This window comes from Molothrus aeneus, chromosome 8 (genome assembly GCF_037042795.1).
Source record: "Molothrus aeneus isolate 106 chromosome 8, BPBGC_Maene_1.0, whole genome shotgun sequence".
Lineage (NCBI taxonomy): Eukaryota > Metazoa > Chordata > Aves > Passeriformes > Icteridae > Molothrus > Molothrus aeneus.
This window is the reverse complement of record NC_089653.1, coordinates 1,679,537-1,694,173: the sequence shown is the minus strand read 5'-3', so window position 1 is coordinate 1,694,173 and position 14,637 is coordinate 1,679,537. Positions and strand designations below refer to the sequence as shown.

The following is a 14,637-nucleotide window of genomic DNA, read 5'->3' as shown; positions in this document are numbered from 1 at the left end:
TACAAGAAGACTAATGATGGTGCTTTACAAAATTTGCTCAAAGGCAAAAGTATAGAAGGAAAAAAAATCCCAAACAACTACTTCAAACATGTTTTGCTGCCTTCTACTTGAATATGAAACTAAAAGTCAGTAGAAAAAATTTTAATCTTTTTGTTTGTGGCAAAGGTGCACACTAGCTTTAACTGAAATCAGACAAAAACAATGTGCAATTGAGCCTGCTGAGAGATGTTTCACTGAGAAACTAGGGCTGTCTTATTTTCAGGCACAGGAAAAGCTGAATTAAAGATCTGACTGCAAAAATGAAACTCCCAGAGGCTGACTAGACAACTATTTAGTAAAACAGAAAAAACACACACAGGCACGTGCACTCTCTCTCTCCCTGACTCTACAGGCACACAGGTAGCTGGTCTAGTTTTGAGTTTTGCTGCTGCTCGTTTCCAGCAGCCATTTTTTGCTGGCCTATTTGTTTGTGGTTAGCAGCCTAGCCTGCAGAAGGGATTCTTACCATTCAGCTGTGCCTGCTTTCCCCTCACACCCTGTAAGCAAATGAGATGTTTCCCCCCTTCAGCCTCCAGAAGGATCCAGCTGTTTGACCATTCTCCTTCCATGCCCTCTGGTGCTGTGAACACGGTCCCACCCTGTCAGCACTGCTGGTGCACTCCTGGAGGGGGACAGAATATAAGGAAATAAAGATAGTGTAGAAAGTAATGTTACCCCTGAGGAGCTGCAGCTGGGCCAGTTATCCAGGATTAGGACAGGCCTGGCTTTACCAGGCACAGCTGTGACCAGTGAGAAGAAGATGCTATAGAAGAGTGGGGTGGTGTTGAGAAGGGAACTGGAGTCAGTGGCTGCTCTGTGAGGAAGGAAGAGCCAGGGCTCTGAGGAGCTGCCCATGAGAAACACCAAGAAGGTGTGAAACTTTTGAGATAAGGGCACAACAAGAGACAACACCCTAATGCACCAAGTCCCACTGTCCCTGCCCCATGTCCCTGGAGGCTCTGCCATCACCTCCTGCTCTGCCTGTGTTTCATCTCTAACAATTCAGAGAGCTCCCAGTGCAGCCCCTGCTAAAAGAGCTCCCTGAGCAGCACAAAGAGAAGCTCCCATGGCACCAGGCTGTATCAGGCAAATGTCTGGAGCAGTAGAGCCCAGGCCTGTAACCTGTGATATCCATGGTGTGTTAGAAGCATTGTCTCCCACCACAAAGAAATTTGGCTGCTTTCTTGCTCTGGCTCCTGGCACTACAATTGCTCAGGTGTTTTTACTGAAAACACTCATGGAAACACATTCACACCTACTTCTTTTGGCCAAAGTTAAAATATTGTATCTTAGTAAGACACAGGAAACAGAATTCCAAGGACTCTGAAGAAACATTTAGCCAAGCTAGTCCATTTATTGAGCCTATATCAACTGGGTTTTGATTAACAAGGGAAAAGAACAACAAGCAACATACAAAATAAATACTGAAAACAAGTTCCCTTCACATTGATAAAGTTTTCTGGGGACAAACGTTAGAAGAGATAAAATGCATTCTAGCTGGAAGAACGTGCCTCAGGTTTATAAGAAAAAAATTTCTTAGAGAAGAAGATTCTCTTAAAAGAAACTATTTTCATACAGCACTACACTTAAGAACTGAACCATACACCAAAGAAAAAGCTGTGAGGGAGAAAAGGTTCATATTTACATATAGGACACACAGTACAAAGCATGAGCTGGACTTACACTTTACACTGAGAGTTGATACCATTAGTGTGGGTGAGCTACGGAGCAGGAGAGCTCGGAGCTGTTCACAGGGTTACACTAGGGCAGGCTCTGGGTGGGTGCCCCTGACCTCTGCCAATCAGTAGGGAAGCTGTGCCACAGCACTGGCCTGGACAGGGAACTGCTCTGACAGTGCCCACTGCCTCCAAGGCAAGCACTTATACAAATGAAGACACCTTTGCTCTTAGCCTCTCCATGCTTGCTGGAAGAAGATTCACCATCTCCTTACTGAGTTCTAGTTCAGTCTCAATGGCAGGGACAGCATCTGGATACTTCTCACAATAGTCTACCAGAAATGTGTAATACTCCAGTGATGTCTGCATATTTTCCAGTTGCTTTTTGCTATCTGAAGTAATGAGCTTACCATACAGCCGTGCAATGTGAAATTTAGCCACCATGGCAGGGCGGAGAACATCTTCCTCGAGTTTTTCAGGAAACACCTTATCAGGGTTCCTCAAAGAATCCAAGAAGAGCTCATAATATTTGATTGCAAACTGAGCCAAAGAATTAATTTTTTTAACTGTGTGTGAATCTAGCTTCTCTAACCTGTTCCCAATAGCCACCTTCAGATCCATCATCTCATAGTAGGTGTCAGCCAGCTCACACTGCAGCTGCCTGCGGATCAGCAGGTAGTACTGGGGGTTCAGGTCTGTGTAGATGGGCTCCAGCATGTCTATCCTACGCTTGTGCATCTTGCAGCGCCTCTCATAGTCCTCTTCAAAGAAAGCAAGGACCTTAAACAAAGCACTGTGATCCTGAACAATCTCAATATGGTCAGTAACATAACCATCCACCTGAAAGAACTCTTTTGCCTCCTGAACATAGTTCTGACCAACCAGGAAGACTTCTCTGGCTTCTTGAAAATCTAAAGGATATACGCTGCTCACTTTCTCCTCCATGGCTAGGACAGAGTCACAGATATCACTGGTCCCAAAAAGAACAGCTTTCTTCCTGCCCTTCTCCTTTTCATCCTCTTCTTTCTTCCTTTGGGCTTTAAGTTCCAATTGCCTATCTGGATCCAGCTCTCCTATGTTATCCTGAAATGAGAAAGCATGCTAATTAAAACAAATCTGCCTTATAAAGAGAGACTGAATCATTTTGAGTCGCCTTTGAAATGTAAACTAGTGAGCAACACGACAAAAGAGAAATCATTGATACATGAAGCCTTATATTAACAAAAGAATCATCTAAATTACTTTATCAATTCTGAAGAGACATAAAATTAAGGTGGTTCAGTCTCCCTACCCTGTGTGACAAAAGAACCAAAGGAATAAATGTTAAACCCAAGGGCTCTGCTTCACAAAGCATTTCAGCAAATGCTGGTTTAAACACCTGAAGAAATACTTAAACAACTTAAGTGAACTGAATCAAATCTGAATGAATCCAATGCTTGAATGAATGAGAACATCAGCACAGAAAACTGCTGCATATTAAGACAACATTCTTACTAGCAGTTAAATAAGAAGGAATCTGTCAAATCAAGCTGCATGAAAATGCAGCAGAGAGGAGGTAATTTTGTGAAGTTGCACAAGATGAAATAATTCCATAATTAATAATAATTAAATAAAATGTAATTAGTAATAATTAAATAATAAAAGCAATGCACTGATCACTCTGCAGAGCTGATCCCCTATCAGGGGATATGTGTGCTTACTCTTAAGTGCTGCCTTTAAGTCAAGCCATACCAAGAAGCACCTGCTCCATTGCAAGCATTTGCTGTTTTGCTCACTGGGCACTTGCTTACTCCTTGTTACCAACTGCAAACACCAAAGCAGATTTAGTTTGCTGTAAGACAATGACAGATACAGAACAATTTTCTGTTACCTCAAGCAATTTTCGAGCACTTTGCAGAAGATTCAGGCAATACTTGATCCAACACCTTGCAATTTCAGCTTTCCTCTCAGGAAGGTCCTGTTGGTCTGGCTCTGTTTCATCTGCTGAATGGACATAAACACATAAAAACTTTAAGAGAAGTCCAGCACTCCAGCAAGACCCTCAGATGTTCCATCCAAAGAATATACTTGTATTTAAGTTTCCTCATGGGTAGACAGAAACAAGTTCTCCATGTTAGTTTATGCAATAATTCTGTAAACTGTCATTCCTGGTAGAAACCCATACAGATTAACAAGGATTTGTCATGTATGAATTCTGAAAATAAATAGATAATAATTTATCTTTAAAAAGACCTTTCATCTTCATGGTGTTTTACTGGAAAAGGTTTCCAGGTCTCTTTGTAGTAAGAGAAAGAAATCAGGATAATTCATTTTCTGAGCTTCAGCTGCCTGCCCAGTGATGATAAAGGCATTTGCATTGCTATGGGCCCCAGATTTGCTACCAAAAAAGGAAACAAAATAGGGGAAACTGCCTTTGGTTAAGCTACCTGGTACAAACATAACATTTATTAGCTCTACAACTTCTGTATTTTTCTCCCCAAAGTCTCCCCACTATCATAGACAGCAGCACTGGTGATGTCCCAAGATAACATTTTCATACACCAAACAGATTTCAGCAAAAACTCATTTCCCAGTCTCCATGCAGAAGGCAGTGAGTTAGCTGAACAATGAGAGGACATTCCTACAGGACAGCAGCACTTCTGATCACCAAATAAAAAGCCAACTTCACACTCAGACCCACTGCACTCATTACCTTTCATTAGAGCAAACGAATTTCTTATTAAGGAATTAAGAATTGCTGCTAATCTAAGAAAAGGCACATTTATTAATCATGTCTGTGTTAGTTTATATTCCAATTAACGTGATAAAATGAAAGTGCTTGAGACTGGCCAATGCTGACTGTGTACTGCTCCTTGTGTAAATCAGAACTTTCTGCAAGCCCACAGCCCAGCTCTGTGCCATGCAAAGCCAGGCAAGGTAGGATAAGCAAATATTCTCCAGAACAAATGGGATTATCACTCCTCCTCTGTGGTGCAGGAAGAAATGAAGATACAACTCAGCAGGCTCATACTTGCTCCCTCTCCATGAATTAAAGCTCTACCAACTGGAAGCTTCCACTTGCCCAAGACAGACATAAAAAGTGCTGTAGATAAGCAAAGCCCAGGCCTAAAACAGAGCACTGACACTACCATGGTCCACAGGTCCCTAAAACTAGGGTCACATCTCTAAAGGTATCTTCTGCTGCCACTCACACTGGGCTGCCAAGTGATCCTTTGCACCAAGGCCCAAAGAACAAGGAGGGCAGCTACAACCCCAAAAGCAGCCACTGATGAGGCTGCAGCATCCAGGAGAACACCAGCACCCTCTGGATTTGGGGTTTTAAAAGCTGCAGGTTTGCTCCCTCTTTAAAAGCCCAGGAAATATCAGGTTTGGTTCACTGAATGACTGCCCTCTGACCACTGAGGAAAACTGCATTTTTAGCACTTGTACAAGGCCAGATGGATGAACACTGCCACTGTTGAAGTGGATATTGTTTTAAATTTCACTTTTACTAAATTATTGCTTTCTGAAACACCAGAAACAAGCACTCTTTCTCAGAGGGTCTACACACAGCCAATCCTGAGCTGTAGTAGCAGTCATTTTTCAGAAACATTCAACTCTATTGAAAAATATTTTAGGAAATTAACACTGGGGTAAGTTCTGTACATCTTGTTAAACTTCAGTTTAGTGATGCTTAATTCCCAATCAATCATTTTATTCCAAACATTTTTAATAAACTTACAGTCTTCAGCAGATGGCACCTGTCCAGCTTGGCTGAAGATGACACTGGCTGCTGCTAGGCAGTGTCGAGCCTCCATAAAGCATTCCTGGGAGAAAGAGAGCAGCATTTAGCAGGGTGTGAGCAGCTCCTGAGAGAAACAGAGCAGCATTTAGCAGGGTGTGAGCAGCTCCAGCACTGCTGTCACTTGGCCAAACCCCTCACCTCAGAGAGTGAGCACACATGACCACAAGGGAAATGACAGAACTGAGAGGCTCTGGAGCATATTGCCCAGGCACTGGAAGAAAACACAATTTTTCCACACCTACTAGTGAACACAATATTTTCTATTGTTTGTTCTGTTCCACAGCCACAACACCAAGCCTTTCCTTTCATACTGGCAATGCACACTGAATCTCTGACTGTTGTGGCTGCCCTGAGGTGAAGGAAATGATGCCTTGTGGCAAACACTATCACAGGGTGCTGGTGGGAACAGCCTGACACACAGCTCAACACCATGAGTCAGATCTAGATTCCTTTACCCATATTTGGCAGTGCACTGTCAAATAACTGCTGCTATCAATGCATCAAAAAGATATGGAAATTAGGAGTTACTATTGAAATTAGCATTAACTGGTTTAGGTAGGGCAGGAATCTTTTTAAGCAACAGAAAAGAGCATTTGAATAGGCTGGAATACAGAAATTCTGAAATAAAGCTGAAGTCCATCCTAACAGTAGATTGTTTAGAGTCAACACGTGGCAAACAGCTGCCAACTCACATATTCACTTTCATGCCCACATGGGTTCAAACAACTCTTGAGCACATGCTAAGGCACAAGGAACAATCATTTATTGTAAACAAAAAGCCATAGCTTGGCCTTCATGAGATGCTTTTGTTTTCAAACTTCATAGTAAGAGAACAACATAACAAAGAATTTTAAATTCAATTATTATAACCCCAAAGTTTACTTATGAACATGACATCTCATCACTGCTAATATTTCCTTAACTATAGAGCTTTTCTCATGTTTACAGCCATCAGAACCCCACAGGAAAGCCACCATGTCCTCTTCAGAAAAAACCTGACAGATGCTTCGTGTCAGAAGACAACTTGTGGTTTTATAGGTGCACATTTGTCACAGACATGAAAAATCCTTTCCTTAGGATTTTTTCTCCTGAGAAGCTCAGAGGCCTCAGGAACAAAATGTAAACAAAATGTAACCAATGGTTATCTGCTGCTGTGGAATGCAACAGGTGCATCTGGGATTGGGCTCATGTGGTTGTTTCTAATTAATGGCCAATCCCAGTCCAGCTGTGTCAGGACTCTGGTCAGTCACAAGATTTTCTTATCATTACATTCTTTTGCTTTGCTTGCAAGCCTTCTGATGAAATCCTTTCTTCTATTCTTTTAGCATAGTTATAATATAATATTATAATAAAATAATAAATTATTATTTTATGATATCAATAATATTATATTAAAATTATAGTCAATCTATTCATTTATTTAATTACATAAATTAATATATTATTATTAATATGATAAAGTAATAAATCAGCCTTCTGAAACATGGAGTCAGATCCCCATCTCTTCCCTCTTCCTGGGACCCCTGTGAACACGGTCACACACATTTTCAATTCATTTGGAGCTCTGTGTCCAGGAGCTGTTTGAACAGTGAATGAATGGCCCAATGCCAGCAGGACAGGCCTGGAGGGTCACCTTGGAGAGGTAGTACTGTGACAGAGTGGCAGCATTGCGTGCCCATTCCACGGGGTAGTAGCCGCAGTACTCGAGCTGCCGTTTCAGGGTGGTGTGGCAGTACTGAGCAGCCTTCTCAATCATCTCCAGGTGCTGGTACACTTGGGCCAGGTAATACAGAGTATGTGTGTAGGCCTTTTCAAACCTGGAAAAACAACAACAGTCTCTTCAGATGGTTTGTTTTCCTCCCTAAATACTTACTCATGGTTATAGTAGCCTCCTCGGGCTAGGTCTAATAAGCTCTTGGAGGTCTATAACACACCTAAGATAGCTCAGCTACCCTTGGAGGCATAAAAATCAGCAGGATGGCTTCTGTGGCAGTGTTGGAAACAGAAAAGGTTTAATCAAAGGCAAAAAGGTTTAATAAAAGGCAAAATAACAAACAGAAAAAACAAGCCAGGTGCAGGAGGTCCTTGCTCCTGGTAAAACACCTCACAAAAGTGATTGGTTTCTTTGTTCTCTTCTTTTTCTAGTAAAAGGAAGAGAACTTGCTCTTTTGCTCCTGTCCTCTCTTGCTCTTTTTGGCTCCTGTCCAGTTGGCTCTCCTTAAGTTTGAGGTAAAGTTCCCTGGGCCTATGAGGTGTCTTTTTCACCTAATGGAGGAGAGAAACTTCTAGGCTTATTTCTTTTTGAGGGGACAAAGGATGGTTTTGTCACTCCATCAACAAGGGGCACATTCCTATAACTCATAATTAAAAAAAAAAAAAAAGTAATAATAATAGAAGCATGCTGCTTAACACCCACCTTTTGGATCTTTCCTGGTCTGTGAGTTTTTCTTCTTCTGCCATGAAATGTTCACTGGGATCCAGGGGAGGATTTCCATCCTGCAAGGGTACATGACACATTCAGCAAACTCCATTTCTTACTCTGTGGCACGGTGCTCCCTCTCCTGGCTACACATCATTGACCATTTGCCAGTCCCAAATTCAACAAAGCTTCCCATAACCCATCTCAGTGCCCCTTCTCCAGAGCAATTCCACAACATTCAGGAGATTTAGAGGATGAAAGCCACAATTCCACACGGAATGACAAGGCTCACAGCTTGCAGGAGGCTTCTGCTTATGCATTTTAAAGCAATCCACACTGCCTGCACCAGACATACTCAGCCTGGAGCCTGCAGGACTCTACTGGGCATCTTTATCTGGTAGAATAGCATTCTGGGTTTTGAGGCATCCATTCAACACCAAGCTTTCAAGTGTGAAATCTCCGTTTGCCCAGCTGCAGCGCTGAGCAGCATGAAAACATCCTGCAGGAAGTCCTGCAGAGAGCAGCAAGTGCTGAGAGCTCAGCAGAGCTGCTGTGAAGATTCTTCTAAAGGGACTCCCAGAGTCCACAAGCTGGCAAGACCATTCACCCAACCAAACAAGTAAAACAACACAATGTCTTTGGAGGATGAAGCTGCTAAACCTTCCTATCAGGCATAATCGACATGCAAGTATTAATTAATAGTGGTATTCCCATCATTAGAAACACTTTTTTGTTCTTCAAGCCATGAGTTCTGTCAGACCCTTACACAGACAGGTACACACCTTTTGGCATTGCTGTGTCCACATCTGCCCTAAGACAATAGTCAATAATGTCACAGACAGCTCCCAGGCAGTCCCAGCACATGAACACTGCTTTTGGCAGAGCTTTATGAGCCTGGCCTTATCCCATTTCCTTTGCAACTGTGAATAGCTTCAGGTGCCAGTTCTAAAACGCTTCAAATGAAACCATTTTTTAAGGAGAGCTTTTCTCCCATTCCACACTGCATCCTGGAGGGTGCCCAACGTGTCTGCCAGCAACAAAGGCCAGGTCAGTCTGCAGCTTGTCTAGCCTTTCCTGACCCCATCTCTTTCTTGGCCAAAGAGAAAGGAAGGCAACAAATAAAAATCAGTTTCAATAAATGCTTTTCATGAGTTAATGCACTCAGGTAGGAACAGGAGCAAGGGCAGAGAATAAACTCACTTTACAGAGAAGAACACATCCAATATTTGTACTGCTTCTCATTAAAAATCCCTGAACAGACTCTGCTTTTAACAGAAGTGTTTTACTCATCTTAAAAAATGAGCAAATGTACCTGAAACACAAACTGACAAATAAACTAAAGCATGTTTAACCTACCAGAGGCATGTAGATTTTTGTATCTGGCCTTTTAATCTGTAGATCTTTGTTTGCACCTCATTAGTTTTTATGAGGTGAATTTATAACTCTTCCTCTTGTTTTCTTTAGATACAAACGTTCTAACAAGATTTGGAGTATATTCTGGCAAGCCTACAGCTATTCCTGCAAAGAAAAGAACTGAAATGACACAGTAAACAAAATTGTTGCCTCCTTCCTGTATATCTACAGATCTATCTCTGATATCAAGCCTTATACCTTTTCTTATCCTCAGAAAGAGCTCTCCAATTCTCCTTTCTAAGTGGATTTCATCAGCCCAAGCTCTTTGCCTTGGTTTTGCTTTAGGGGGAGAAACCACCCTACTAAATTTGTAGGTTAATTGGACCCAGTCAGTAAACAACTAAATCCATCAGCTCAGGAAAATGCCTCCATCATCAGCAGTTTACCAAAGACTCCCTGACAGCCTAGAAAAGGGCAATGTCACAAAAACTACATTCACATATTTATAATTTGGGAAAGACAAATCTTATCGTTGTATAAACCTATGGTTCCTTTTAAAAGCAAGAAGACTTAAAGCATAGCTATGTTTGACTGCATAATGCCTTGGACTGTAAGTGGTAAATAATGGTGGGGGAAAAGTGTGCCAAGTGATCAGCAGGTATGAATAACCCCAGTGCTTTGGTGTGTATGGGAAGTACTTACAAAACTGATGTAAGGTTTTTAGTATAGAGAGTTGTATATGTTTTTGTGGAAAAAAAAATGTTAAAAACAAAAGAAAATCGGGATTTGTTTTTTAATTTGTAGTAAACGAACTAAAATGTTGGGGTTTGTTTCTTTACATTATCAGTAAGAATAAAAAGTTGTAAGGAGAAGAGTGTGGGTACAGAGAGCAATGCACAACTTTCCCAGGCATTGTCCAGGGGAAGGCTGTGAGAAGATCTGAGGAAAGAATGAGGAACAATTCTTATCTCCACTCACTGCCCCTGATGCTGTGCACATGAGGAATGTGTTATGGAGATCTGCTTTCCAAAGGGAGGTTTCTTGGTGATGGTGTTTGCATTCCAGGCCCAATTGGGCCCACCTGTGTCATGAGTAAGGGTGATGGGTTTTCTTAATAAGTATTTCTCAATAAGTATAGAAAGTGATTGATCAGCCTTCTGTGAGTCATGGAGCCAATGCTAATTATTACCCCTTAGGGACACCTGGCAGCAACAGAAGAGAAGTATTCTAGAATTTTACTCTGTTCTTATTACCCTTTAATTACTATTAATAATTTTTTCTTTCCCTTTTAAACCTGCTTTACCTTTCTCCTAATTCTACCTCACAACAAGAAAAAAATACACTATCAATCAACCAACACTAAACCCCACCACACTGATTAATACATTAACCAAAAATCTCAAAAAACCAAAGCCACTACACCTAGTCAGGCAGCAAAGCCCCAGAAGAAAATATTCAGTAACCACTATTAACAAAAAATGTCAAGTTTCAGAAAAGTCTACAGTGTAAATGTGAAGTACCTGGCAGCACTTTAATCCACTATAGCATAGCACCAGTTTAATTTCATTTCACTTTAATCCACTATAGCATAGCACCAGTTTAATTTCATTTCACTTTAATCCACTATAGCATAGCACCAGTTTAATTTCATAATAACTGGAGCAAGTGCCAGATGCTTTTGGAAGTCAGGTGATAGCTGGGGCTGGGTGTAAATATCAAAGCTGAACATCAGGAACTAATTAGAGAGATCTCTGGTTAGCCCAACTGATCCTGAGGGCAGGAAAGAAGCTGACAGGTGGGGTTCCCTTCTAGATCCCTGACCTCTCCCATCACTGTGGCTGCAAAGGTGGAAAGAGAGCAGTAACCAATCAATTAAAAAAAAAATCTAAAGATCTCCACAAGTATAATCAGTGCTCTGAACCAATTCCATGGTAAAACCTGAACTGAACCTGTAATTTCATGAAGTCAAGGTCTGCCCAGCCCATTCAGCTGTGCTGAGACACAGCTACTGCTTCTTGAAGGCCACAAATGTTTTCAGCTTACTCCAGAACTGTCCCTGAGGCAACTCAGTGTAGGAACAGCTTTGCAAAGAGCTTAAAAATAGCACAAGGGAGTCTTTGTAGGATCCACAGCAGAATCCAGAGCTGAAAAGGTTGTTTAATATGCATGAGAGGGTTAGCTGTCTGTGAGATTGTCCTCTTGGATATGGAACTGAACCACTTGCCCCTGCAAAACACTGCACAGTCAGAGCTAACCATGCAAATATTAGTTTTGCTTCCTTTTCCCACTGAAAGCAATGGATATTTTTACTGCATTTCCAAGATAACATTTAATGCTAGTCCTCATTAAAATCCAAATTCTACCAGGCATCAACTTTGGATTATTAAAGGGCTTTCAAAAGGGACCATTGTTTTTGAGCAAAATTTTTTCTAGTTTGAAATTAGCAAGTAATGCTCTAATTTGTCCTACACTGCAGTACAACTTGTATCACTTGCCAAAAGTATCACAGCAGCCAGCATAAAGCACAGAAACTCAAAATTCCATTGCATTTTGATTCCAAAGGTTCCTTAACCTGCAAGTGGCAGGTGAAAGTAAGAGCTGCCATGACATTACCACAGTACCTCTTTCATGTATTGGTTATACAAGGCTTCTGCAGATTCCAAGTAAGTTTGTGCAGTTTCAATTTCATCCCTCTGAGACCACAGGATCCCCAGATTGTTCTAAAGGTAAAGGAAAAAAACAATAGTCACATTCCATTTGAATTAGACATTTTTTTTGCAAACAATTGATCAGTCTTCATCCTTATATATGTGCGTGTTCTAATGCAATTAGGATTTCAAAAAGCAGAAATTGTGCCCACACATTTCACTGTGAGTGGCTCAAAAGGGAGGGGGTTTTCACACAGCAAATTTCACATAAAAATGCACCTCACAGTCCTTCTCTGTTTACTCTGCTACATAAGGACTCGTGTGTTCAAATAATGAGCTTTTTCCACAGAGCATCTAATTCATGCAGCCTTTATCACATACAGATATCAAAAAAGAGACAAGAAATCAGAAATTTGTTAACATGGCTCCATAGAAAAAAATTAACAAGAAAAAAATATGCTAGGAAATGAATGCTTGTATATTTTCAACAATGGAAAGAGATTTAAAGCACCTCTGAGGTCCAAAAGTTATAGACTACTGCCTTCAAATTTAAATTAAAGCAACTGCATCTGTGACCCAACTTTGACAAAAAGTACCTCTAATTTTATTGATAAGATGGTGTAAATAATGATCTATGTGCTAATTTAAATCCTAGGCAGTGCTGTTACAAAACTCAAGAGGGCTAAAAAAAAAACAACCAAAAACCTTCAAAATAATTCAACTGTGTAGCTGCATGCCAGCCCCGTGCCCCTTTCAGCTCCATTCCTCTGTTTTTATAAGAAAGCACATCACATGTTGTTTATGAGCTGGAACACTTTGCCCAGGGCCATGCAGAGGAACAGACCAGATTCCGTCAGACAGAGCCTGGGAAACTCAATCTTATGCAAAAGCTCAGAAATCACAAGTGGGGCTAAAGAAAGAGGCCCAGCAGGAAAAAGGAATGCTTCTTCCTCCAAAAGAGCAGTCAGGCCATGGTAACACACTGCAGGCATCCCAGGAGGTGGAGAAGTACTGCCACTGATGGCAATCACTGCTTTTAAATCAAAAATGGTTTAAATTAAGTACTCGAGGCTGCTGCAGCCCTTGGGACCGAGGGCTGAGGGTTCATTTCCCAGCCTGGGCTCAGCCCCAGGTCAGAGCAGAGCCAGCACTGCTGCACACAGCACCCCTCATGCACAACAAACTGCATCTGAAGGCCCCAGGACTGGGAGGTCCAGGCAGACTTTGGGCCAACAGAGAGAAGAGCTGCCTTCCAGCACAGCAGTACCCTGGTCCTGAGCCACCAGGGCCGTATCTTGTGTGGGAAAATGTCATTTACTTCAGCTGGAGCAATCTCCTCACCTCCCCAAGGGTAACAGATTTGTAGCAGTGTATCCAAACCCACCCAAGGATGAGGAGCAGATGTAACCTCACTGTCCCAGACAACTCAGCTAATTTAACCAGTGTAATACAAATCATCATTTCACTTCCACCTTTCCATATCAGCCCACAATTCCTTGACAGTTTAATGAGGAAGCACTATGGAACCTTCTCTAATTAGGGCAACCATTTTTGACATAGATATCTAAATAACTGTTCTATTTCATGTATTAGAAGACTATTTCATTTTCTAGAGTCAGATGCCTAACCACCAGCTACCATGACAGAGTGATCAAGTAAAGGCCCTTCTGTGAATCTTCATGTAACAAGGACTAATTTTAATTATTCCTTTCTTCAGAATAAAGAGAAAATATTATTACTTCAAACACCAACAAAACTGTATTTATGCATCTGGGACAAAATATAATAGCTTAAAATATAACAGGCAATGCTGAAAAAGAAACAATTTATCGCTTCAGGATAATGCATCAATAAAAGCATCTCCCAGCATCACTATGACAACCAAGGAGTTACTGTATCACAAATTCCGGACGCTGTGAGGCCTTTTTCTAATTTATTCTCGCACAGTTCTTACAAGTTTTGCCTCGGTCTGTCCAGAAGAGCAGGCGGATCTATCAACAATGAGAACATATTTTACATGCGCTGCATGCCCAGAGGCATCAGCAGGAGGCTCAAAGCAGACAAGCATCCCTCCAACAACCACCACCGGCGAATGACTCCTTCCAGCAAGAACGGAAGGCCAGGGCTGCAGCGTTTATTAAGGTTAAAGAGCAGCATCTTTCAGGATGAGGGAGGCCCTGGATCTGCTGGCAGCGAGCGCCCGGCCCAGCCCGCGCAGCCCAGGCCCCGCTCGGCCGGGCCCCCGCCCCGGGCAGCCCCTGCGGCCTCCGCAGCCCACCTGGGCCTGGATGTAGAGGGACACGCAGTCCGGGGAGAGGCGGTGCGGCTCCAGGAGCTGCGTGCAGCGCTGCAGGTGCTCGTCGCCGGCCGACAGCTCCTCGGTGTCCGTGTGGTTGACGCCCAGCTCGTACTCCAGCACGGCCCGCCTCACGGCCAGCACCGCCTCGCCGCCCTCCTCGGCGGCGCTCAGCAGCTGCTTCACCTCCTGCAGCAGCGCCCGGGCGCTGTACTTGGAGCGGTACGGCTCCGTCTCGGGGTCCTTGAGGGACTCCACGGCCGAGAGCGTGCGGGCGGCGCGGAACTTCTCGCACACCGCGGGCCACCCTCCGCCCGCCGCCGCCGCCATCTTCCCGCTGCCCGCCCCGCCCCGGCGCGCGTGCCCGGGCCCGCCCCCGCCATGGCCCCGCCCCTCAGGGCGCCGTGAGGGAGCGCCCCAAG

General features: G+C 42.9%; 1 protein-coding gene across 2 annotated transcripts; it reads right to left on the bottom strand.

Annotated features, from left to right (window-relative positions):
- Window positions 1-1,369: 1,369 nt before the first annotated feature.
- On the bottom strand, window positions 1,370-14,560 carry KIFBP (kinesin family binding protein). Of its 2 annotated transcripts, none has more exons than XM_066554285.1 (7): window positions 14,198-14,560; window positions 11,893-11,991; window positions 7,916-7,995; window positions 7,133-7,316; window positions 5,437-5,521; window positions 3,586-3,698; window positions 1,370-2,798 (listed from the first exon to the last, which is right to left on the bottom strand). In XM_066554285.1, exons 1-7 carry the CDS (start codon window positions 14,543-14,545, stop codon window positions 1,920-1,922), a joined length of 1,788 nt encoding a protein of 595 aa, XP_066410382.1. In that variant the 5' UTR covers window positions 14,546-14,560; the 3' UTR covers window positions 1,370-1,919. The 2 variants fall into 2 exon arrangements, with proteins under 2 accessions (XP_066410382.1, XP_066410383.1); XM_066554286.1 differs by having other exon boundaries at window positions 3,586-3,695.
- Between the last annotated feature and the right edge of the window lie 77 nt (window positions 14,561-14,637).

Bases quoted from the DNA above. Each gene is read 5' to 3' on its own strand.
- KIFBP (XM_066554285.1), bottom strand. From the start codon at position 14,545: ATGGCGGCGGCGGCGGGCGGAGGGTGGCCCGCGGTGTGCGAGAAGTTC. The intron at 11,992-14,197 runs GTGGGCTGCGGA...CTTTACCTTTAG, and splicing joins CCCTCTACATCCAGGCCCAG to AACAATCTGGGGATCCTGTG. The intron at 5,522-7,132 runs GTGACCCTCCAG...TCTTTCTCCCAG, and splicing joins CACAGTACTACCTCTCCAAG to GAATGCTTTATGGAGGCTCG.